This window comes from Rousettus aegyptiacus, unplaced genomic scaffold, assembly GCF_014176215.1.
Source record: "Rousettus aegyptiacus isolate mRouAeg1 unplaced genomic scaffold, mRouAeg1.p scaffold_m13_p_12, whole genome shotgun sequence".
Classification (NCBI taxonomy): domain Eukaryota; kingdom Metazoa; phylum Chordata; class Mammalia; order Chiroptera; family Pteropodidae; genus Rousettus; species Rousettus aegyptiacus.
In genome coordinates, this window is record NW_023416287.1 from 15427619 (window position 1) to 15453312 (window position 25694).

General features: G+C 44.8%; 1 protein-coding gene and 1 pseudogene across 1 annotated transcript; one reads left to right on the forward strand and one right to left on the reverse strand.

The window, feature by feature from the left end:
• Positions 1-1631: 1631 nt before the first annotated feature.
• FAM83D (family with sequence similarity 83 member D) lies at positions 1632-24001 on the reverse strand. Its single transcript, XM_016153324.2, has 4 exons — positions 23485-24001; positions 11100-11267; positions 7071-7195; positions 1632-4957 (listed from the first exon to the last, which is right to left on the reverse strand). The coding sequence occupies exons 1-4, from the start codon at positions 23959-23961 to the stop codon at positions 3997-3999; spliced, it is 1731 nt and encodes a 576-aa protein (XP_016008810.2). The 5' UTR covers positions 23962-24001; the 3' UTR covers positions 1632-3996.
• On the forward strand, positions 7554-7672 carry LOC118610106 (annotated as a pseudogene).
• Positions 24002-25694: the final 1693 nt, after the last annotated feature.

The following is a 25694-nucleotide window of genomic DNA, read 5'->3' on the forward strand; positions in this document are numbered from 1 at the left end:
TAGTTCTGACTTGAGACACAGCTGCATCAGGACACATATGACATATTCAGGGCTCATTTCTGATCATATCATTCAGCCTTAGTCTACTGACCCAGGTGTCATATGGCAACTAGATGACCATGTCAGGTCAGCCACCATAACCTCTCAGTATCAAGCCTCTTTCCAAAAATCTGTGGCAAAAGCATCTGGCCATGTATCCATCTCTGAATCAGTCACGAGGGCCAGCTAATATGACATACTGACTGGCTTACATTGAGATCACACTGCACCCCAAGTCAGGTGTGGTCGGCTTTACCAGAATCACAGGGATTGAGAGGGGAACAGAATGATTCCTCAAAGGGAAATCTGAGGGTGAGAGTATCAGAGAGCAATGAATGAAGTAAAATTAACATGTCAATTACACCAGCCATGTAGACAAGTGCTAAAACTTTTAGCTTCCTAAGAAAAATCCTAGCTGCCCTTAGGTCTATTCTTTCAAGCCAAATCAGAGAGCTGTCTCCTAGGCCAAAAAGAGGTTGTCCTTTGCAGAATTGCTTTTACTGTATTGTACTATACTCGTATTTTTCCACTTAATCTAAGGTGCAGCAGCCCTCTGCAACTTGTAACATGTGTAAACCTGTCTGGTTTGTTGGCTTGCACACAAAGGATCAAGTTCACACATGCATTAGCATAAGCAAAAGTATTTAGCTTCAAGGATTGGAGTACAGAGGTGTGGAGAGATCCACTAGGAAGGAGATTCAGCTACCAGGGGAGTCTCTCACATTGGCCCGAAGAACATGCACGTCTATGAAACTGGATGAGTTGGGGAGGGCCTCCTGAGGTCTGCCAGGTGCTTTCTAGATAGGATGACTGTATACTTTAACTGGGACCCTTTTGAGAATGAATTGGAGCGTTCGCAGGCATAAACTAGAACTCTGCCAGGCAAAGTAGGGCATATTTCTAAGTGGCACCAGGGAACCTAACATGATAATGCTCATCCAAACATATTCAACCTAAGGTACAATATTCCATGCTCACACAGTACATCTGAATACATTAAACTCATTGATAGGTTTGGACAACTGCTTTTATGCGGTTCAGTGGTTGGGCACGCCCAGATTACCTGTCATTGTGTTTATTATCAGAACGCTTAACAGTATCATTTTAATAAGCAGATCCTTGTGTGAAATTCTTACCTGATCTTAGTACCAAGGATTGTTCTTCCTATACCTGGATTTACTTGAATCTCAGGAATGTTGTGAATTGTGGGTCTGGCCAGGTTCCTCTTTCTGCCTCAGCTACTGGGAAGCTTAAAGTGTGGCCTACCCAAAGTAAATGTGTTGTCACTGTGGCATGCGCTTGCAGGCTCATTGCTAACTCCATTTTATATTCCCACCCTTGAATTTCTTTCCCGTAACTTTTTATTTACATGATCTTATACTTTGGGTTTTCTTATCACTTTAAGTCCCATTTAAAACCCAGATACTCCCCCAAACGAACTGCCTGCAGAGGTGCAGAGGGCCATTTCTTCAGTTGACTCCTTAAGTTTTTCAAGAGAATGTTGACCCTGCAATCTGATTCGGTTGACCTTGAAATTATATGGATCTCTAACTCAAAACAGATCAGCAAGGAGGAAAAAAAAGTGAGACAACTGAATTTGGATATTGACTTTATTTGATGATAGTGAGACATTTTTATCAAAGTTGTTTAGGTATGATCATGGCAATGTGGTTATTTTTTTTAGAGCTGTTATCTTTTAGATATATACTGAAATACTTATAGCCTCTTCTGTAATGGCTAAGGCTGACATTAGACAGATAAGGAAATTCTCTCCTAGGAAGTAGCAACAGATATTTTTCAACTAAACGATTGCTATACCCACTCTCCCCCGCCCCCGGGAATGGGGCCAATAATCTACATTTTACACAAGGACCCAGCAGACTCTGATGCAGGGGGTCCTCAGATCTCACCTTGAGAAACTGCCCTATAGTGATACTCTCTAGATGAGTGCCAGAAAAGCTTTGCTTACTCTGAGAGACCAGGCCATTTTCTTAGGATTTTATACACCTCTTATTCTTATTTCTAATCACCAACAATGCTTTCAGAGAATAGATTTGAGTCCTGCTCCACAAAAAGAGAACTCTTTGGTCAGGTAAGCTTGTGATAGGCCATAAACCTGCTCCCCTCTAACTAAGTCAGAGTAGTCCTACAATAAAGAATCCTGTTTAAATTTATCTGATCTATCATTTCCCAAACTGAACACAGAAACCTTTTTTATGAATGTCTATTAATAGTTTCATAGAACACATTTGAGTTGAAATTTCAAGTGTACCTATGTTTGTTCATGAGGTTAAATTTATGTGTTCAATTCACCATTGCATTAACTACCATTTCTCAAGGTACACCCTCTAATGTCTCCATGCTCCCTATAAAGAAACAGTAACATAATGGAACGCTGAACTTAGAATCTGGAAACCTGTGTTTAAATATCTGTATCACCATTTACCAGCCATGCGACCTTGACTATGCTACTTAACCTGAGCTTCAGTTTCTTCACCTGAAAATTGAGAATAACAGCTCTCCAACCACTACATTGTTGTGAGGGTCATAGATAATACGGGAAATTATTCACATCTCTTAGTGGTTTTAAATATGTTTCTCCATAGGCCAGAGTTGTTCACAAGTGGACATGAACCAGTTGGCTGGTCTGCTTCACAGGGCAGATTATAGCACTAACCCAGCAAATAACCTGGTGACCATAAGGGAGTCCTGGTACACACATTAAAACCAGCAAGTGTTCTTAGGGGTCTGTGTGGCCAACAACACCCTCCCCTATTACAGATCTCTTTTGCTCTAGCCAGATCAGAAGAAGGAGGAAGCCATCATTTAACTCTCCTTCTTTTGTCTGTCCATGCAAATGAGACTAGACAAAAACAGGATTCCACAGCCATAGCAACCCTGATTAGCAGGATGTAGAAACCAGTTGCATTGCCTGCCAATGGACTAGGCATCTGGGATAATTGTCAGTGTCCTCTTTGCTCCTATTCCAGAATATTAGATTGCTGAATCATTGTCAATACACCCATCTGATGAAATTAAGCCCATGGGGCCTCTAGAGTTACTATCAGGGATGAAACTAAGAATGTACAGTAAGGCCTTTGACGAAGAGGCAGGGAACCTAGGTCCCTGTCTAAATAGCTCTAGCTTTTTCCTTGAAAAAAGACAAGCTGGAGGCTCATGAAAAGGCCTACGATTTCTGTCTGGCAAGTTTCCTCGTTAAAACTACAGAGATAGTAACATCAATACTCATGTTGCTAAGGGAGAGATGACCCTGACACCTGCTTCTTTTTGTCTTCTAACTTTTAAGGGAATATTTTATTTTGTACAATTTGGATCATCTACTTCTTCTCTACCCAACACTATTTAAAAAATGCGTAAATAACTATTAGGTGCATTACTTATGGCACGCCCTAGAGTTAAAGAAAAAAGTGCCAAAATGCAAAATAAGAAAAGGTACTTGTGCAATCACCAGTTTTTAAAAATTTGTTTAGTTAATGCTGAGAATATTAAGAACACAATATCCTAAGGAAGAAACGATTAAGAAAGTTTATTCTAAACAAGATTTTAATCATAAAAACGAGTGATTCAAACCTCTAAAACAGAAGACCAAACAAATCTAGAATGCAAAACATATTTTATCTCTTACTTGAATTAACCTGAGAACCCCTAAACATTCTCTTCAAGAGATATCAATATTAAAATTGTGCAAAGAAACTGTACCCATAGTGTTTAAACCATAAAACCAATACTTGGTTTACATATGACAAACATAAAACAAAAGCATAAAATAACATACAGTTTATAGAATTCAAAGAAAACCATGTAACTAAAAATCACGTGCAAGAGAAACAATTAAGGAGAGGAGACATTTTGTAAAGCAGTATGCTCTGATACTACAAAATGAGGTGAGGTCAGCCGCAAGCCTGGATGAACCCAGAGGCTCTGGACGCTGAGCAGTCACTGATAGGAAGGATAAAGTGTGATATCTCTAATAGCCAGCAAATTAACTGATGCTCTGGTATAATTTCCAGGATAGTTTTCAGTAAGCAATGTTCTCCTTGAGAGCATGGTCAGCATATGGTTAAGCCGGGACCTGATACCAGAAAAGTGAAACTGCCGCTCTTTATTCAAGTTTCTAAGTGAGTCGAAGTGGGGGGTGCCCCAGTACTTGGAATGCCTGGGAAGGAAGAGGTCAGTGGCTCTGATGGAAGTCTGGGAGCCGAAGGAGCTTGCCAGAGAGCCCTGAGAAGACAGAGAGGAGGAGGACCTCAAGCTGGAAGATCGCGACACAGACATCTTTGATACTGGTGACCCTTCTTTAGACTGGATTCCCTGAGAAAAGAGAACATTCTCGTTCACGGCAGTCTGGGTGGTGGCAGACATGACCCGAACCACAGTTTGGGAGCTTGCTGCCCTGGTGGCAACTGTGGTCTGGGTCCCAGCACTGGCTGTGGCCGTGCTGGTTTGTGTTCCCGAGTCACTCACGCGCACTGCCAGCATCTCCTCTCCTGGCTCTGTCTGAGTTGCGGCATCGGTCATCTTTCCATCCTCTGGTGTGTCCTTGTGGGTGTTGAAGTAGTCATCCTCACTGATGGTGGAGGACTCGGAGTCGTGGCGCCTGGCCTCCTCTCTGCCCTTGGCAGGCGCCCCACACTCCAGCTCAGCCTTCTTGGGGGTGCTCGAGAGCCTGGCCAGCCGCAGCCGCAGCAGATTGCCCAACGTGAGCTCCTTGGACAGTGGTTTCTGGTCAACTAGATGGTCAAACTTGCCGCTGATCCGAAAGCTGGACAGGAGTTTGGAGCTTATAGGCTCTGACTGTGCATATAGGATTCGGAACTCCAGGTCAAAGTGTTCAACCACTTGGCCGGACAGAATGACCAAGTTACTGCTATTTAATTTGCCATCTGTCCATGTAAAACTTCAGGATTAAAAACAAACAAACAAACAAAAGCTGGTAAGAACAAGCGATTTTAGTTTACTTATTGTCAGTCTAAGTAATAAAGTCCAGACATCCTGCTAAATAAGAGTCACAACGCTAAGGACAGCATACCCCCACACAGTGTGAATTCAACCAGCTTCCACATAGGTACATAACATATATATAGGTTAACATAAAAGTGAAAAGGCCAGCTCTTTAGCCAATGCACTAAAATCTACTCATCCTCAGCCTCGGAGTTTTTAAAAACCAGAATGGGCCAGCACCCTCATTTTCTAAGTGAGGAAACTGGTTAGTGGTTTCACAACGGGAAGCGAGTAGTAGACCCTAGACTGGACTCAGTTCTTAAGAATTGCTACTGCAGTGCTCCTTGCTCTCTCCTCCAGCGCTGCCATTTCTACAAAGGAGACAGTATTGTTGTTCTGACAAGGAGGCTGTTGCTGGGAGCACACAAAGAGCTGATAGTGGCCATGTGTCCTTGCCTGTCCCGCATCCCTTCTCCTTCCTCTGGTGCCAGAACCCACACCCACCCTAGCCCAGAAAGCTCTAATCACAAGCAGGGAGGGCATATGACCAAGCTGTCTAGACTACCCTGTCCCCTTGGATATGGGGATCTACCCAGGGTGGGCACGTGATCCAGCTAGGGCCAAGTAATTTTTCAAGAATTGATAGAAGTGCTAAAAAGAAAAAGACTCTCTCTTTGAGAGAGCTGTTAAAGGCTGTACAAGAAAGCCTGGGTCTCTGCCTTCAAATGGAGAGTGTGACTAAGAAGAAAGACCAAGTAGAGAAAAGCAGGACTAGAAGACCATGTTCTGATATATGTAAGGCCTCTGGATCAGTAAGAGCTGAAACCCTTCTACACTTCAAAGTCACATGAGTCAGTAAATTCCATTTTGCACAGTCATCTGACTTAGCTTTCTGCACTTGCAATCACCGCACTGACAGAGAAGGAAGATTCTTTGGGAAACCCTCGATAAGATCATGTAAACAAGACCGGGATTATAAAATGTCCTCAACAAATGGAAGCTACCTTCATCATCACCACCAATGTCACCCTTAACAGTAGCATATTTCATTTGTAGAGGGTAGTTTTTATATTTTTATATTTTAGAGTAGCCAAAAACCATTTGGAGCTAAGTTTGGCTTATATAAATAAATCATACTTTGGGTGAAAATCCAGCTTCCTCCTGTTATTTAAAAACTTATGAAAGGAGGTCTCAAGAAAAATGTGAATTTTGTTCTGAGCAAGGACGATACTGTTTGAGAAGAAAAGCATCAAGAGTTTCTTGCTCTTACCACCTCACCGTCCACAAATCTTGCACATCCACCTTTGCCCAGGCTGACACAGAATTACCACTCAGGAATGTGCGTGTCCTCAAAAATGAGTTTTTCTTTTTTAAACTGTGCAGACACACCTCATGCACCATGTCAGACAATCTAATGCAGAGGTGGCAAAACACACTACTGTCAAAGCCACAGCAGAAAAAAATGACATGTCTTAACTTCCAGAGGTTAGTGTTAACCGCTCGTTATCACCACCCTCTACTCAGCTTCCCCGCACTCCACCAACACAGGACTGCCAAAGTGAAACTTCAAAGGACGTGGATCAGTACTTTCTAGACTGAAGCACGAGATTACAAGGCTTAAAGCAAGGGGAAGAATTTAAGTGTAAGCTGAACGCTTTGGCTCTGACCCCCACACTGGTGTCCATGCCAATGACTGCCCTTACCTTCAAATGAGCAAGGACAAGGTCCCCAAGGAACAGGGCTTGAGACTTTTCCTGGCACTGTTAACCCCCAATTTGTCCACTGCAGGCCTGACTGAGGCTTGAATCTAGGACTCACTCACTGTGAGGTCTCCAGGCAAATTTCAGCCTCTGCACTTTAGTTTTGTGGACCACAGAGCAAGGGAGGTGACCCCCACTGCAACCACCCCTCTGTAGGAAGAGGCTTTGATTAACCTCCTCGCTCACACAAGCATTAGAATGCCTGGCCATAGAGCCTTGCATTGAGAGGAAAAGGAAGCTTTTACTTTTATATAGCATGCTCCTTCTGAAAAGTTTAGATTAATAAGCCTGGACGGGTGCGAAACTTACCTGTACGAGCCTGTAGCCACACGAATGCCGTCAATCAATGTGAACTTCTCATGAACCTTCCCAACAATTTTAGTTCCTGATCTCGCATAGTATATATTTCCCGTAATAGTCCGAACAGTCATCAGCTGTTGGTGGAAAAGTGGAAAAAATATTCATGAACAATCCAGTGAGCAAATGATTAAGATCAGATTAAAACAGACAACTCAGTAACAACACTCCTGGTACGCTAGCCAGATGATTCTTGGGACTCGAGTAATGCTACTTCACATTTAGTCCATCTTCTCATATGCTTTTTTCTTACATTCATTTTTGATACCCTTAGTTCATGCATACTTGTGCTCAAAAAGAGCCTCACTTTTTGGGAATACTATACAACAAAATCTAAGAAATGATTTTGAAACAAAATGTAGGGGATTAAATCATCAAAGGAAACACATTAGTAATGAATAATATCTTAACAAAGGCTTAAAGAAGCTAAGTTGAGTCTACGGCCATGCCACCCTGAATGTGCCCAATCTCGTCTGATCTTGGAAGCTAAACAGGGTCGGGCCTGTTTAGTACTTGGATGGGAGACCACCGAGGAAGACCAGGTGCTATAGGTGTAAAATATTTTTAAAAAAAGGGATTGTAAGATGACAAGGTCCTTGCAATCTGAGAGGTCACCAAGGGTTGCCTCACCTAAAACAAACAAACAAACAAACAAACAAAAATAAGAAGCTAAGTTGGTATTTCTCCTACCCTTTTGTTTAATAGGATCACTAACAAATAACAGCCCATCCTCACCCCCACACCGTAACAGGTACAGAGTACAAGAACATAGGACAAGCGTTCTCTGACATGGGACTTGAGGCAGAAAACACCCATTTCACATGTGGCTTAATCAGCAACGTCACATTTCCTACAAGTGTATATTCACCAAAAAGGTACACTGATAACACTGGCGCTATATACTGCATGTGCATGCATAATTATCTCTGTAAAACGACACGTAAATGTATATACAATGGCATGACAATCTGCATTCTTTGGAGCAGATCAATAGATAAATATGTTTAGAAATTTTACATATTCAAATAAAATGTTTAAGCTTTTTGTGTGACTCTCATTAATTCCACCAAAAAATATCCCCTGCTTTGGGCCAAGCCTTGAGACAATAGAGATATAAGGCATCCTATAAGGCATACTCTTGACCTTCAGGACTAGACTAGAAGAGAGAAAAATAATGAATAATTAAAAACTAAAACAAGACTAACATCATCCAGAGAAGCAAAATCTATATCCGCACAAATACTCATAGCATTTACTCATAAGAGTAAAAAAATTGACAACTGCCCAAATGTCCTTCAGTGGTTGAATGGTTAAATATACCATGGTACGTTCATACCATATGACACTACTCAGCAACAAAAAGGAACAAACTTGGAAGAATCTCAAGGGCATTATGCTGACAAGAAAAAGCCAATCCAGGAAAAAGCCAATCTCAAAAGATCACGTACTATGTGGTTCCATTACTACAACATTCTCTAAATGATAAGATTATAGAGGTGGACAACAAATTAGTGGTTTCCAGGGTTAAAGATGGTGGGGGCAGGGCACAGAGAAGGCAGTGGACGAGACTATAAAGGAGTAGCATGAGAGAGATCTTAGTGGTCATGGAAAAGTTCTGTATCTTGGTGGTGGTGGTTACACATATGTACACATGTGATAATATGGCACAACTATAGACACACAGTATACCAATGTCAATTTCCAGCTTTTGCAATCATAAGTTACATAAGATGTAACCATCGGGAGAAACTGGGTGAAGGATACATGGAAACTTCTTTGTACTATTTTTGCAACTTCTGTGACTATTATTATTTCAAAATAAAAACAAAAGGAAAAACAAAAAAACTATGACAAGACATACTATCACTTCTGTGTTATTCTTACCGAAATGCATAATTTGAATCTAACCATGAGGAAACATGTGATAAACCTAAACTCCACAGAAAACTAGCTAGTATTCTTCAAAAGTATCAATACCCTAAAAGACAAAGAAAGAGGGAAGAATGGTTCCAGATAAGAGGAAGCTAGGGAGAAATGATAACTATATGCCAGCTATGGTCCTGAATTAGATCCTGGACAAGAAAGAGGGTTTTCATGGAATGATTAGCGAAATTTATAAGATCTTTAGATTAGATAATAGTATTACATCGTTTATTTCTCGATTATCAAATCTGTACCAAGGGAAGATGTTAACATTTAGAGAATTTGGACAGAGTATTCATGAATTCTTTATATTATTTCTGTTAACTCCTTTATAAATCTTACACTTTCAAAATGGAAATTTAAATTAAAAAAAAAAAAGCTAAGAACTTCTGTGGTGGTATGCATGGAGCTGATGGGGGAGGGCTTCCTGGAGGAGGTGATGATTCCTAAGCAGAGCTTCAAAGGATCAACATACAATAACGAACATAAAAAATACCACATATGGGCAGATTCAGGCATCATTCTGTACATCTTTGCCTTTGGACTTATCTGAATGTTGTGCAGGCCTCAGTGATTGTGGCCAAAATGCTTCTGAGGCCTGCACACAAGGTTCCCACAGACAGGACACCCAAGCCAGAGCCAGGGTCTGGGAGGAAGTCAGCCCCCACGGGGAAAGGCACACGTTCACCAGCAACAGACATGCCTGAGTGGGGGAAGCAACCAGGGAAGATGGTGCGTTCCAAGGAAGGAGTTAAAACACAACAAAAATTAGGCCAGAGGTACAGACCTCCTTTCAACCCTTCCTACAGAGAATCTGGACCCCATAAAGGCAGCAACCAACAGTGGGCAACTGAGTCGGCAAATAGTATTCCTAGCTTTCTGTTGAGTAGATGAATCAAAGCCAATCACCCAATCAAAGTTGTGACCAGAACCCTTCTGTGATTTTCCCACTGCTAACATACTGCCTCAATTACAGAAAGAGCACCTTGAAATTAAAACCTAACACCTTCGCTCTATGTGAGCAATCTTAGACTGAACATTTGGCTAAGGGACAATGCGCTCTTCCATGCCTGACTTGCATTTTCCTTGGGTCCACCTGATCTCATTTTTTTGACTGTTGGGTCACATTGCTGGCTTGTTTCACTAGGCCTCCAAGCTCCAATCCTACCTCCATCAAGAGTTGCTTTATAACACTAGTGACAAGTTAGAAACTACCTAATTAAACCCAATCTTTAGTTTCCTCATTTGGGAAAACAACCAATAAGAACTCTGTGGGAGGAGCTAAATAGCCAAAATTTTGCAAGCACACCAAATTGCTTAATAACAAGGTGGTAACTTTTTGACCCCTATGCAGTAACCTATAGGACCAAAGCCCAAATTCCAGAACAATGCAGGGCTCATAGTAGATGCTCACAGGTGGTGAACTAAGTTGATGAATGCTCAATTTTAAAAAATGGTGTAATAAGTGGGACTATTTTTCTGGCCTCTTTCCACTAAAGAGATCAAGCTAGTTGTATAACCTTACATTTAAATACTTAAGTTCAATTACTTTCATGCTCAAAGCAAAGAAAATATAAAGTCTAATTTTATAATAATGAGAAAGGAGAAGCAGCATGTGATAGTGATGGCAGATGGGGAATCAAACCCCAGTCCCACTACTTTCTAATTGTAGACATTGGGCTCTCTGTGTCACCACTTCGTGATCTAAAACATAGGTAGAATGCCACTTACCCAGCAGGGCTGCTGTGAGAATTAAGTTTCATAACATTTGTTAAGAGCTTCTTAAATGGTGGTCTTTATGATTAAAATTGGAGTTCACTAGCACTATGGTCAAAAGCAGCAGCTTGCAGGGCAGCCTCTGGCCACCAACAGGAGGCAGCATGACATGAGGGAGAAGCCAAGGTCTGAATCCTGACTGTCATTTCTCTTCTGTGAGACTTCAGGCAAGTCACTTTGCTCAGGCCTCAGCTCCCCAACCCCCCTTGTAAAGGGGATACCACTTCCACCTGCCATGTAGACAGGTCTTATTTTTGACTGCAGTGAAACCAGAATACAAACCTTTTCCTGCTCAGGATGAACTTTCAGATCCATGCACATATCCAAAAACTGGGAGAGCAGAGCCTGGTCCAGAAGAATGTACACAGCAACTCCTTGTTTCCGACTTATTTCCTGCAGGTCTCGGAAGATGTCGATGTCTGTGAAGACGTCCATCACCACCGCGATCACCTGCAGAGTCAGGAAGAGGAAGAGCAGGCTGTCAGCCCACAACACCACCCCCTTACAGCTCCTCGTCTGGACTCTGGACCCCATGTCAGAGCTGGGCCCCACCTACGGTATCACTTCCTTCTCCTTCTGCATATCGGTTTTACCCTCAACATGGACTCTTCTTTATGTCTGAAGACAGGCCACTGTATCCTGCAAATCTGCACCTGGCTCAGCTAACCCTCCCAACTGCCTCTCAGACGCTCCCCTCCACACTGGCAAATTCCTAAAAAACGTATTTGTTTTTTAATCAACTGCCTTGCCCTCTTATGAACCTGTTTCATTCAACTTGTCTTTCTTTACTAAAAGCCCCATCTTACAGGCTCAGCTCACAGTAGCAAGCTGTCTAGGCTCTGTGGCTAACACACTGTCATCTTAGGCATGTTGCTTCCCCACTGGCTCGTTTTCTATGCCTGCAAAACAAGTAAATAAAACCTTAGATTCCCTCTAAGGCCCCTTCTGGGTGTAACAGTCTCCAAGTCTATGAATTTTATTAACTGATTTTGGATCATAATCTCTGATTTTTTACCACCGTCGATATAGGCCCACTCTATCCACCACTAACTCAGGGCTTGACCACCGTCGATATAGGCCCACTCTATCCACCACTAACTCAGGGCTTGACACCAATCAAATCAGACAAGCGGATTCTTCCACTTTTGCTTTGCTAATGCTGATACCACATATTTGTAATGTCCTATTTCTTCCACAAGTCAGGATCCCCGTAAATGGCTTCCAGAGCACCAGCCCTCTGAGTATGGTGATCTATGCCACTTTTTAGTATCTGTTCACAGTGCAAGCCCACAGGAACAAGAACATGGAAATATGTCCTAAGGATTCTACCCTGAAGTTTGACCAGTCCTATCCTCTCCCCCAAAACATGGTTCCATTTGTGCCTAATACATTTTCTATACTTGACATTAGACTACAGTTAATGAGCTGCCTCAGCCCTGTGTCTTTGGGAAGATAATGGCTGTTTTGAATGTCTTTTTTCCTTTCCTGCAAAATTGGTTTGTAGTGAGAACTAAATGACTATGTTACATGAAGTTCAAAAGATCTCTTAAGTATCTGTTCATTGATTTGCTTTACCAGACCAGAGTTTGAACTGTCTGGACAGTTCTACACAGGGAAGCATCTGCCAGTCCTCGGCTTTCCTTGCTAAAAAGAGGCTGTTCCTCCGCAAAGCCTCTAATCACATCCTCTGCAGGTTTAAACAGTGGCCCTCAGCTAATTCCTGGCATGACTGTGGGAGTGTCAAAACATCCAGCCTTAGAAACAAGTCTCTGCAAACCAAGTCAGAGCTGAGGGTGTTAGCCACAGAGACCGCTCCCTAAAGCCAAGGTTTGGAGCCCTTTCATAGTCTGGAGCTGTAAGGGCTTCTCTTTCCTCTCAATAGCAAAAACACATTTCTTAGAATCACATTAACTTTCTTTGAATGGTAAAGTAATTTATTTATAGATCTCCTATCTACGGTAGCAGAGGCACTTGAATGGAACTGATTCAATCTCTGTGGCCCCAGAGGGCCCAGGACAGTACCTAAAAGTCACACTTACCCCATAAGTATTTGGAGGTTAAAGAAGAAATGCAGAGACAGAGGCAATTTTGCTGTCTTTCTCCAATACCCCCAGTCTGGTCTATCAGGAGGAGGGGCCTTGAAATGCCAGCTCCTGGGGAGTCACTGCTATGAAGGAGTCTGGGAAAACCAATTCATCTCTTTGGCTGCCTGTCCCCTTTTCTCCCTTCCCAATATTGATGAAGCCTCAGCTGTGAGCTCTTCTTGGTAAAGGGAACAGAGAAACACACTAGGCACAATGATTTAAAAAATAAAAAGTGTTCTTTCTGAATTGGTGGCATCTTCAGAAGTTTATATCCTCCAATGGGTTTTATACATCCCTACTTTGAGTTCTATCTATCTCATTCATTCAGGTCATATATCACAGTGGCTAAAAGGCAGAAAAGCCTGGGTAAACAGGTCCCACGCTCTGTGGCTTACCAGCTATGTGACCCTGAGCAAACTGCTTAACGTCTATGAGCCTGTTTCCTCCTCTGGAAGATATGGATAATAATAGCATCTACGTCAAAGGGCTGTTGTGAGGATTAAATAAGACAAAGCATGGAAAGGACTTAGGCATGATAATGATGTTCAATTATGCAGCTAGCGCCTCTTCAGAGTCCACTGTGGGCTGAACCCTAGTACTAGGTAGAAAGGTAGCTATAAAGAATTTGACCTAGACTCAACTTATCTGCAAAGAGAGGATGTGGGATGCAGAGAAGCAAAATGATACATACTGTAAGAGGCAATTAAACAAGAGGATTGTGTGGGGTGTAGGGAGGCAATAAGGCATCTTCCCTGCAGTGGTAGGCACACTATAGGCACTTACTGTTTACCAAAGGTCAGAGAAGGACTCCTGAAGGAGCTGGCATTTGAGCTGAATCACGAATAAGGACAAAATTTGAACAGGAGTGAAGTGAAGGGGAGGGCATTCTGGCAGGAAGCCAGGAGATGACAGGAAGAGGTAGGAAATGATGAGGTATGCACCAACTCGGCTGGAACGTGGAGTATGCATGAAAGGGAGCAACAGGACATGACTGAGAGATAGGTGAATGAGCAAGGTCACAGAAGGCCTTGAATGTCAACCAAGGAATCAGTATCGCACAGGCAATGGAGAGAAGGAGGCTTAAGAACAGTATAATGAATTCAAAGTGATGACCACAACAGGACAGAAGGAGCTGATACTGGGAAGAGGTACAGGTAGGTTGGAGATTTGGCCCCACCTCCTCTAACACAGGGCCATGTAACCAAAGCGCTTGCAAAACAGTAGATGCTTAGATACCTTTTGGGCTCAGCAAACATTTAGGAAGACTAAAGACAAAAAGAAAAAAAATCAGTGAGAGAGGTTTTGAGGATGGAAGCGATAAGGGTCACAGAGGAGGGAGAGGGGCTTTGGGAAAGCCAAGCAATGGGCTACATAGGCTGGAAGAGGAAAAGAAAGAAGGGTGGGAAGAGGCAGAGGGAGATTCAGGTTTACTCAAACAGGAAACTCAGAAAAAGAAACAAACTCGAGAGAAAGGCTTCAAAACTGATTTGGGGGTTGCAGTAAAACCTTCGTAAAGGGTTTCTGCATGCAAAGGTATAAGAATGAGAACAAAGCTCACAAAAGACAGCCAGAGGAACACACAGATATCTGCCTGTCTCTCTCGCTTCTCACTATTCTTTCAAATATACAGTGAGCCCACCAAGAACGAGGCATGGTGTTGGGCATTAAGGACCTGGGGTCAATCCTTATCCTCAAGAAACCCAGCCTAATGAGGGAAACAAGAGACAAGCCAGGGGAAACAGTGTGATGGGGCTGATGGGTGTACATCCATGGTGCCACTGGGACAGAGACCAAGGAACCCAGACCAGCAGCTGGCCAGATCAGCGAGGGTTGAAGAAATGCTAGAGGCAGGAACCTAGGAGCAGGGCCCACAATATAAATCACCTTCCATACTGAATTTAGATTAACCACTCCATAAAACAACTCTATAAACAACGGCTTTGCTAGGTAGTGAGTAAGCATCTAATTTGCTACTGGTTTCATTGTTTGGTTTAAAAGCCTCCACCTTTCCTGTGTACTGAAAATAATTGGATTTGAACACTGGGGTGTTTAGAGGGTGGATGGAGACATTTCTTCCCCGTACCAACATCCCCTCCTTTCTTACTGGAGCAGGACTCTTAATACTTCTGCAGGAGGAAGAGCCCTACTCATGGAAGCAATCAGTCCTTCTCTAATCCTTCTTTCCTTCAAGACCCCAACCATGCTTCCTGTCTATACTCCCCCTCCTTAGCCCTATGGGCCCCACACAACCAAGCCCTGCGGAGTTGAATCAGACCCAGAGCTTCCCAAATCTCTGAGGGGAGTCCCTTCAGTGAGCTGAGCAATGACTTATTCACTGCTTTCCAAGGCCAGATACATCTTCTAGGTCATGCTGCAGACTACTGGGCCCTAGACATATACCTGGACTTGAAAGATGGCTTAGAAACCAGTCACTGCTCCCTACCTGAGGAATAATACAGGGACAAAGGAGAGACACATCAGGAAGATGTGCATCCCCTTCAAGTGCCCACATGGTCACTGTGGGCACTGCCCTGTCCCAGCCCGTGCTGCACAGAGCCTGCCCACTTTCTTAGGGCTAAAAAGCTCTGTATGTGTTAACTTCTGAGAGTCTACTCCAGGGTCAACACCCATCTGCAACTCTGTCCTGTCTGTTACCCTACTCTCTTCCTGCATTTCTCCGGCCACATCTGGAGCGGCCATACCTGTGTCCAATCCCACATCATCACTACAATTGGCAAAACCCCAAACCTTTCCCCCCACTTACCAACTATCCCTTGCTGATATATACTCTGTGATCTTCATGGTTCCACGGAAGCAATCACTGTGCTGTCCCTGATCTCCGGGAAGGGCACAAACCCTGTTTCCACTACTTTTAACGTAGAACTGGAATCATTTCTACATATTTTCTGCATAAACGCTCTAAAGAGATATCTAGAGATTTCAGAACCCATTAACTGTTATCCCCAATTTACAGATGAGAAAACTAAATCTTGGAGAAGTCAGGTAACTCATTCAAAGTGACACCCATCAGCAAATGTAGGAGCTGGAATTTCAGCTCAGGTCTGTGTTGATGCCAGAGCTACGGTGAGAAAGTGTTAACTATATATTACTCCACACAAGTCTAATAATGTTCAGTCTTCAAAAGATTGAGCTTGGACTAAATCCTGAAAGAATCAGTAGAGTATTCCAGAAAGTACATGGGATCAAGCCCATCACAGAGGATGACTACTGATATGCAATAATTCACAGAGCGAACACTAAGGAACCTGCAATTCCCTAGGACACTGGGCATCTCTCCTCTGCAGGTGATACTACTGACTAATTCAAAGTGGACTAAATCAGGATACCTTGGGGAGCAAAGATATTATGTGAACAGGCTGCAGAATTAGACCTGGATATGGATCCTAGCTCTTCCACTATCAAGCACTATGTATCATCTACCAAGTTACATAAGTTCTATTAGCTTCTATAACATACAAATAACACTGCCTATCTTTGGGGGTTCAGTTAACGAGAGACTACATGGAAACATCTGACAGTTCCTGGAACACAGAAAGCCCTCGCATGGCAGCTAGTCATATTCTTAGTCTCAATTCTGCCACTATTCTTGGGCAAGTTATTCTACCTGAGTTCAGTGTCCTCAAACACGGCCCTCTGGCTCTGAAGTCTGATTCAGACACTGTCAATGAGCTAGTCTGGGTCCTGACCGGGCACATGAGCAGCCTCAAGGGGCCACTCGTCAGTCATTCCAGTTCTCATTCCAGTTCTTCCTCTGCGTGAAGCAGGGCGTGTGTGTCAATCACCTCTTCCTACTGCGCCTCAGTTTCCCTCCCTTCCCCTCCACAGTCATAAAGCAAGGACACGTGTGCAACATACTTGGAATTCTACCGAAGTTCTGAGCACGTTCAAAGACGCACGAACCTGTACAGTGGTCAACGTGGCCTATCTGCTGAACTCCTCACCCTGACCACATGACACCCAAACTCAATTTCCTCAATTCCCCTGGGCTCCTGCCACTTCTTCTGGAGTCCCTCTTGCTAAAAAAAGAAACAAAAGATATATTTTCTCCCAGTTTATTACATCTTTTAAATCCTTTCCTTGGAATTTCTTTAAAAATTTTTAAATATCTTGATGGCATCTTCAGAGTTTAAAAACAAACAAACAATAAATGTCCATGGCAAAACCTAAATTTGCTTGTGTGTGTTCTCTAGATTTCATAGGCTATTATTATAAAATTAACAATTTAAGTATCAGATTAAAGCGCTGATGGAGCCTCCATCGGCAGAGAGCGGTACAGTGCCTCTCCAGGAAGGCAGGGCTGGAGGGAGCCAGTTTTTCCCCAGCCTGTGGAGGGACTGACCACACACACAGCTGCGTTTCCTCTGTACTGTTCCGGGACGGAGTGTGCTGGTGGGCTGAGCTTTTACAAGGGAAGGGAAAAGCAACAAGAGGTGGTTTTTTGCGGGAAGGGCTTATTATTCTATCATTCTGGGTTATTTTTATTTTAGAATTATGTAAAACATTTGCCTGGTACCAAAATCTACTCTACTAAGCAAGGTACACTCAGAGACACCTAAATCCCATCCTTGTTCCTTCCCTCCTTTTTCTTCGTTCCCAACCCATTAAGGTAATTTTGATTAGTTTTTGGTTTATTCTGCTATTTAAAAGATATAAATAAGTATGTGTATGTACAAACATACTTATTTAATATAAGCAAGTATGTGTATGATGTTTATGCATGTGTGGATATGTGTTCGTATCTCCCTGTGGATAAAAGCGTATGATACACATCGGTCTAGACTAGTGCTGTCCACCAGTACAGACTTGTGAGATGGCATCTGTGCTGTCCCACATGACGGCCACTAGCCACAAGTGGCCATTGAAGAATATGACTAGTGTGATAGGGGAACTGAATTTTTTACTGTATTTCATTTTAATTCACATAAATTTAAATGATCACGTGGCTAATGGCTCCTGCATTGATCAATACAGTTCTAAACACTTCATAACAGATAATAGAAGTGGTCCTCATTCCCTCAGAGCCACAGGGTACTCCACTGTGTAGAAGGGCCACTTCTCTCACCAATCCTCTGCTGATGGCTATTTGAACTCTTCTAGTCTTTTGCTATATTAGTGCTACAACAAATAACCTATTGCATATGTATTCATATTTTTGCCACCAAATCACAATCTAGAGTTTCCATCATTCGCGTCAGGATTTTTAAGAAGCGAGTGTATACCCACTACTTCTTTTTCCTGAGAGAACTTATCCTATATCCATAAAGGGATCAGAAGACAGTCCTGCAGCTTTTCTATTGTCTGATGGCTCCTAGGTGAAAAAAATAAATGAATGAAATGGAAGACAGAAAATGGAATGGCGGTTGACAGGAGCTGGGAGGAGGACAGACTTGGGAATTATCGTTTAATAGGTATGGAGTTTCCTCTTGGGAAGATGAAAGAGTTCTGGAGATGGGAGGTGGTGATGGCTGCACAGCAATGTCGGTGTACTTCACGTACACCTAAAAATTGGTAACTTTTGTTATGTATGTTTATGTTCTACCACAATTATAAAGAAATGAAATGGCTAAATATTCCAAAACCTTTAACCTGACATATAAAATCAGAAGGGGGGTCTAAAAAGCAGCAGCCACCTTAGTCTGATGGGTTATGTCTTAAAATGATTCACCAATGAGAACTTCTAGGCCAGTAATTCTCAACCAGCGGCAATTTTGCCCTCAAGAGGACATTGTGCATTGTCTGTTGGCATTTTTTTAAATTGTGGTAGAATGTATATAACGTAAACTTGCCATTTTAATAATTTCTCAGTGTATAATTTGATGGCACTGTTTACATTCACACTGTTGTACAACCATTACCACTGTTATGTTTCCAAAACTTTTCCATCACCTCAAACAGAAACTCTGTAACCATTAAGTATCGGTTCCCTATTCCCCACTCAGGAGACGTTTTTGAATGTCATGACGATTTTGGGGGGTTAGACTTCTGGCATCTAGTGGGTGGGGGCTAGGGATGCCGCTCCACACCCCACAATGTATAGAATCACTCCTCAGGAAAAATAATTATCTAGCCCAGGATGTCAATTGTGGCAAGGTTGGGAAAGCCTGCCCTGGGTTGACATGAGCATCCGGAACAGGAACTGATCACACTGCACAGGTTCTATTCTAACCCAGAGGAGGGTTGAGCAACGAGGGCCTTAACTCAGATGCATCCACATGCACACCAGGGGCCTCCAACAGATTCCTCAGCTGCCACTCCTCCTGGCAGGGCACTTGGTCAACACAATGACGGCTTCTACTAATGCTCAGGTTATCAAAAGGATGCCGAAGGGCGAGGTCACAGCAAAAGTGCCTCTTTAGAACAAAAGCACATAGGGAATAGGCAGCTGGTAAGAACGATGGCTCTGGGGGGTGCGGGACCTCAGTGAGATGAGCTTTGCCCATGAACTCCCATGCAGAAAACAGGAACAGCCCCACAGCCAGAGGAGAAGTCCATGGCCAAATGAGGGCAGGCAGCGCTTCCCAGTGAGGTTTCCACTCCGACCTGATTTGTAGGGGCCAGAGCCCAGGCAAACACTGATTCACATGGCAACAGAAACAAAGAACCAAATGACTCATCAAACAAATACAGTAGTATAGGGATAGATTCTGGAGTAGGTCTGTAAGGGGAAAATCCTATATAGTTCAAAATTACCCTAAAAATCGCTTTGGAAGCAAACATCTTGGCTCTCAAAAAGTTCAAAACAGTCAGTATATCCTCCAGCGTTGGTGAAATTCTACTGAACACGAGGTCAGCAGTCAGACTGTATACAAACGCCATGCTGTACATAAATCATGCAATTTTTAAATGGCGTACCTCACTCAGTGTGGCAGAATGCCCACACTCTGAAAGGCACATAGAAACTGAGCCAGCAGAGGGACTGGCAGATTCACGTCCACAGTCACACCTACTCCGGCACAAGTACCTGCTGCATGAAATATTTCATTATCTTCCTTCCTACCTCTCCCCATCCCCTGCCCCAAGTTCATGTAGCTCAATGATCAAAAGTGCATTATGATAGGTTTCCACAGCATCTCCTGAGCACCTATTCTGTGCCAGATGTACTGCAAGCCACAACCAGAACTATCCCAGAACTGTCGGTTCAGGCTACAAAGCCAGAATTACACAACGCCATTCACTAATGACCCTGCTTTCTTGTGCCTGTACCCTGACTTCTTGAAAAAGAAAGATTTAGTACTATTGTTGTCATTTTCTTGTTCATTGGATACTTAATGTGAGAATTAAAAGTCCAAATCTTAAGAAACTGTGGAAAATCTTGAGCTTGTTGAAAATGAGTGGAGTATCAATTCCTCCTCATGGCAGGGAGGGCATGTGGAGCCGTGATTAAGGGCATGGGCTCAGGAGCCAGGCAGACTTGGGCTTAAGCCTAGCTTTGTCTCACACTGACTACATGACCTTAAACAAGTTACTTAAATTCTCTGTGCCTGGTACCCTAACTGTGGCCTCCTCCTAGGGTTGGGAAGGTTAAAGAAGAGAATCCAGGTTAAGGGCTTAGCACAGAAATCAACCCCTTGTAAGTGTTCAATCATATTATCAGGTGCTTTTGCCATTGCAACATAGATACGGAACGGCTTCTCATCTCATCCTGAAATAGCCTGAGACCTGCATCTTCACAGTCCTCGCTGTCATGAGTACTAGATTTAAAGGATATGGGCAGAGTGACACAGCCCCTCCTGTGTACACAACACACATCTCTACCCAGAGCAGTAGCACTGGACCAGCCACCAGATTAACTATTACCTGTCTCCTCCATAAGCTTCTGTTCACTTGCAGTCAAAAATGACTCCTTATCTCCACGTGGCACAAGGCAGAATATGGTGATTAACAGATGCTGTGCCTCAGTTTGAGTCCTGGCTCCATCATTCTCTCACTGTGTGACTTTGGGGCAACTAAACTTCCCTATGCCTCAATTCCACCACTAGTGAGTGGAGATAATAACTGCACCTCCCTCAGGATTATATGGAACAGTGCCTGGGAGAAAAACATTATGTTTATTGTTTTTTAATAGAAGAGATAGTCTCTGAGACCTCACAGTTAACAAGTCTCAAAACCAACTCATCTCCCCATCCCTAACTTCAGCCTTATTCTTCTTTATTCTAATTTGGTAACATCACTGCCCACTCAAGCTAAAAAATCTGTCTTCTTCAACTCTTTCTATACCTTTTTCTCTTTGGCCTTGCCTACTCTCCTGTTCCCACCCTCGCTATCCTTCCAGGCCATCTGATGACCAAGTCCTGTCAATTCTACCTAAAATTATTTCCCTACTCCCATGGCCCGGCCCCAACACTGCCTTAGCACAGACCCTCTTTCTCATACATAGATGCCTATAGCCCCCTCCTTACAACCATCTTGAACACCAATCTCACCCCTCTGTAACCCAGCCTCCTTCATGGTCCCACCAGAACTACTACTCAGTAACACCAATCTGATCATGCTCCTCTCCTCCCTCTAAATCTTTGATGGCTCCCCATTACGCCTTCAAGTAGTGTGCAAAGCTCTTGACAATCTGGCCCATCTCTCCCATCAGCCTTCTCTTCTACCACTAACCCTCACATACTCTCTGCTCCAGCTGTGAGGAACCTGGCTGTTTACCAAGGTCCTTTCACGCTTCTGGGCCTGTTCCTGTCATCTGGCCTGGCAAGCCCCACTCAGCCTCCGGGACCCAGCTCAAAGGTCACCACCGCTCCCGAGGCTTTCTTTCTTCAACTCATCACCCACTACCTGTTGCAACCTCTTGACTGCTTCCCACCAGCAGACTGTCAGCTCTCAAGAGCAGGCAAAGATCATGCATTTTATCTGTGGCTCCAGCCCCTGGCACAGGGTCCAATACATAGTAGGCACTGGATAAGCACATGGCAGAGATGCTGAAAATACTCATGGATTTAAAGGTAATGTACCACCTTTATCAGTTAAAATCACCAGTGTTCCAAATATAGAAACTCAAAGATATGAGTGTATGGCTGGACGAGGGTACAGAATGGAATAAGAGGTTCTACCCAGGAATGTCAGTACTACATCAGTACTACAGAATGTTCCTGGAACAAAGGACAGCCTTAGCACTAGCCAAGAGTCCCTTCTAAGGCCAGCATATAAATTTATAAAGTTTCCCTCTGGCCTTGGTTCCAGTGCCCCTTCATTACCACTAAAAACTGGAGCTAGGCAAGAGCCTAGGGCTATCTCTTTCTCTCAGGGAAACACGTCCATTACTTTTCTCAAGTTCCAAGTGCCCAAGTTCTCATCCTAGAGGTCAGCTTTGGAAATGCATGCTTACCCCACAATCCGAACCTTTTCCCATCTTTTTAAATCTTCTCACTGAACTCACAAGTGCCTGCAGCATTAAAAGGACCCTCGGCACACCCAAAGCACTGCAGGGCTGATAGTGGAGCCCACACCTACTCCCTCAAAGTCAAGGCATTAGCCTACTGTACCCACTACTGGCTACAACCCAACAATCCGGCAAAGAGCAGGCAGCATCAGAACACTGAGGAGATTTAGGGATTGTTCCTTAACTTGGCTGTTTCAATCAGATTTGATGCACAGATATAACCCACAGGTACCATCCCTAGCGAGTCTTACCATGGCCTGGGCACACATCCAGGAAGCTGAGCACTGCCAGTCAGCAAGAAAGGTGGCGGCTGACCGAGGATCTGGCCTAAGGTGTCTACCTCCACAGTTTTTTTTAACCTGCCCCACCCACCTTATGTGCTGCATTCTTCCCCCTTAACCCCACAGTTACCCAGCACCCTGCTGCAGTCTCATCCTGGCTGGCACCAAGACAAGACCTCCGACTGCACCCCAATACCATGTCACACTAAGCCAGACAACTGCACCAAAACCCAAGGTAAATAGAGACGACATAATGCAGGGGTGTCTGCATTTTAGGAGGCCGCTGCTAATTGAAGCCTAAGGAAAAGCAACCCTCCTGCCCCCGCCGTTCACAGGAGCAACTTTCCTTCTTCTCTGTGGTAGGAGGGATCAGGGCAAGGCTCTCACTTTGCCATTCTTGTACGTATCTGCTCCCTACAACATAAGACACGTGGAGGGGACCAGCTAACAATAGATTCCTAACAATAGTTGTCTGAGGACAGTTGTCCCGGAACTTCCCCCTAGGTAATGACCTTCTTAGGTAATGCAGCTCCTAAGAAGCCCCTGAAAGTGCACTCTACGGTTGGCTGACGACAAGGAAAATTGACAATCTGGTTTGATTTAACTGAAATTTGCCATTGGAAATATTTCTGCTCCCCTCTCCCAGGGGATATGAAAGTTAGGAGTTGGAACTCGTGCACAATTCGCATTCTTGTTGACCGAGACTCCTCCCACACTCCCCTACCAGAAGGTTCGAGCGGGGTATTGGGGATACGAGAGGTAAAGAGCAAGATGGGGCGAGTTGGGGACCCCAGGCCACCGGCCAGCACTCCCATGAGGCCTGTTTTCCATTTTTGAGGAGGGTCTTCCGTCCGGTCGGGGACCGAGGAGTCGCGAGGGGCTGGGGCTGGGCCGCTCACCTCTCGCGCAGAGCGGAGTTGCTGGCGCAGCGCATCTTTGCAGCCGTGCGGACCGCTGGCGCCCGCGCCGCGGGGCTGGAAATGCGCCTCGACGCGCGTGGCGCCGCGGTAGGCGCCCTGGTAGAAAGCCGGCCAGCCGAGCTCCAGCAGCGGCGGCTCCAGGTCCGACTGCTCGGGGAAGTAGGTGCCGGACGAGCAGTCGTGCGCTGAGCCAAAGGAGTCCTCGACTCCCGCCGCCGTGCCCTCTTCGCCCGGCCGTTTGGCCGCGCGCAGAATGGCGCACACCTCGTCGGGGTTCAGGAAGCGACCCAGGCGCTCGCGTCGCAGGAAGGCCGCGAAGGCGTCGGGGCCGCCGGCCACCAACTCCTCGAGCGCCAGGCGCTGAGCTTCACTGTACAGCTCTGCCAGGTTGGGCGGCCCGCACGGGGACAGACAGGCGGCAGGCAGCTCGTCCAACCCCTCGGAAAGGAGAGCCATGGCGGTGCTCGGACCGGCCGCGATTCGGCATGTGCGGACCCGCAGTCCTCTTTATAGGCACCTTTGAATCAAACCGGCCCGCGCCATTGGCCGCGCCGCCCCGCCCCGGCTCTCCCATTGGCTGCCTTCCCCTAACGGCAGACGCTAGGCGCAGCGCACGCCGCCACGGCCCGCCCCTTGTCGTGTATTGGCTGCCCCGCTGTCCGGCCCCGCCCCGCATTGGCTGCCAGCAGCGGTCGACACTCCCAAGCTCTCTTTTGGGGTTGGTTCGCGGAATTTTAATGTGGTGATTCTGTACCTGTTCCTGCGTAGCAGAGGCTTGGGCCCTGAAACTCTTCACAGTCAGCCACAGAGGGGATGGGCCTGAGTGGCTGCGCGGCCTGGGGTGGTGGCACAGGCAGCGGAGCCCGAATGAAGCCCGAGAGCTCAGCCCCCGCCATCCTAGCGCGCCCCCTCCTGGTCCACCCTTATACCGCGGCCCTGCAAGGCGCAGGGCGGTCAGACCTAGGCACAGGGAGGAGCGGCTGGAGCCCGCTCCCAGGCTCAATGACCGCGCTGCTCCTGGGCTCTCAGAGCTTGGGCGTGACCAGCCATGTCTCCTTTATCCCTCATATAGCTTTCTCTTCTCTCACTTCATCGTTTTTTGCCTGGTAAAACCGAAACCCTGATTAACCTAAACCCGCTCTCCATCTACTTTCCACCTGCACCCGGGCAGCCATACAGTACTGGGGAAAAGAAAGCATAACGAGGCTGACTAGTTGTGCTTTAAGTTTATCATCTCAATCGGGCCCTTAACGTCGCCTGCTAGCCTACATTTCCCTCATCCACACTACCTTTAACTCTTATTCTTAGAGTTTCCTTCCTCTTTCACTGAAGAGAAGCAGTCAGAGACAACTCCCACATTCTCCAAACCGCATTAACCTACCCACCCTCATCTCTGCCTACTTACTGAGCCTTCTGTTACAATCAATCAGTTTAGCTGTCCTTTGAATTTAGGCCCTACCTTTCAGACCCTCTTCTGCTAACCTGTCTCTCCATTAATTCTCTCCTCTCTCTTGAATCATCCATTTCCTTTCTTTCCTGGTTCATTCCTAACAAACATGCTGAAATATTTTTCATCTTAAAACCCTCTCTCTCGACCCTACATTCCTCTGAAGTTTCCTCCCTATTTCTTTGCTAATCTTAATAGCTTAAAACCACAAATAAGTTTTCTACACATGCTGTCTCTAGTCTTCCTCTCATTCTCTCTTCAACCCCGTTCAATCAAGTGTGTGCTCCTTCTGCTCTACCAAAACCTCTCATCAAGGTCATCATGAGCTCTACAGTGCTAAACCCAATAGCTGATACCTCTGTTCTTCCCATCCTTTCCCCATCCCCAGCCTGTTTGTGAAGTTTTTCAAGCCTAAGTGTGGGTGGGGCCTTCCATGCGTCCCTGCTCTGGCATCCAGTATCCAGAAGAACCCAAGAGAGCATTCTTTCCATTCTCTTTCAGGATACCAACAAATGTCTGCAAATGACAAGACAAGGACCATGGTCTGGGGCTGTGCAACACACAGCTTGTCAATGCCTTTATTGCCTGAAAAAGTGAGAATAACCAGGGTCTCACTTGCTGTGTTGTTGCAACAACGTGAAAAAGTATAGAGTATTTTACCTCCTCACTATAAGCTATATGAGGAGAAAGACTGGAGTGGGGTTGGGGGAAGAGGGTAATGAGACAGGTCATTGGATTCCAA

Bases quoted from the DNA above. Each gene is read 5' to 3' on its own strand.
- FAM83D (XM_016153324.2), bottom strand. From the start codon at position 23,961: ATGGCTCTCCTTTCCGAGGGGTTGGACGAGCTGCCTGCCGCCTGTCTG. The intron at 11,268-23,484 runs GTGAGCGGCCCA...CTGACTCTGCAG, and splicing joins AACTCCGCTCTGCGCGAGAG to GTGATCGCGGTGGTGATGGA. The intron at 7,196-11,099 runs GTTTGTATTCTG...TTCCACCAACAG, and splicing joins TTCATCCTGAGCAGGAAAAG to CTGATGACTGTTCGGACTAT.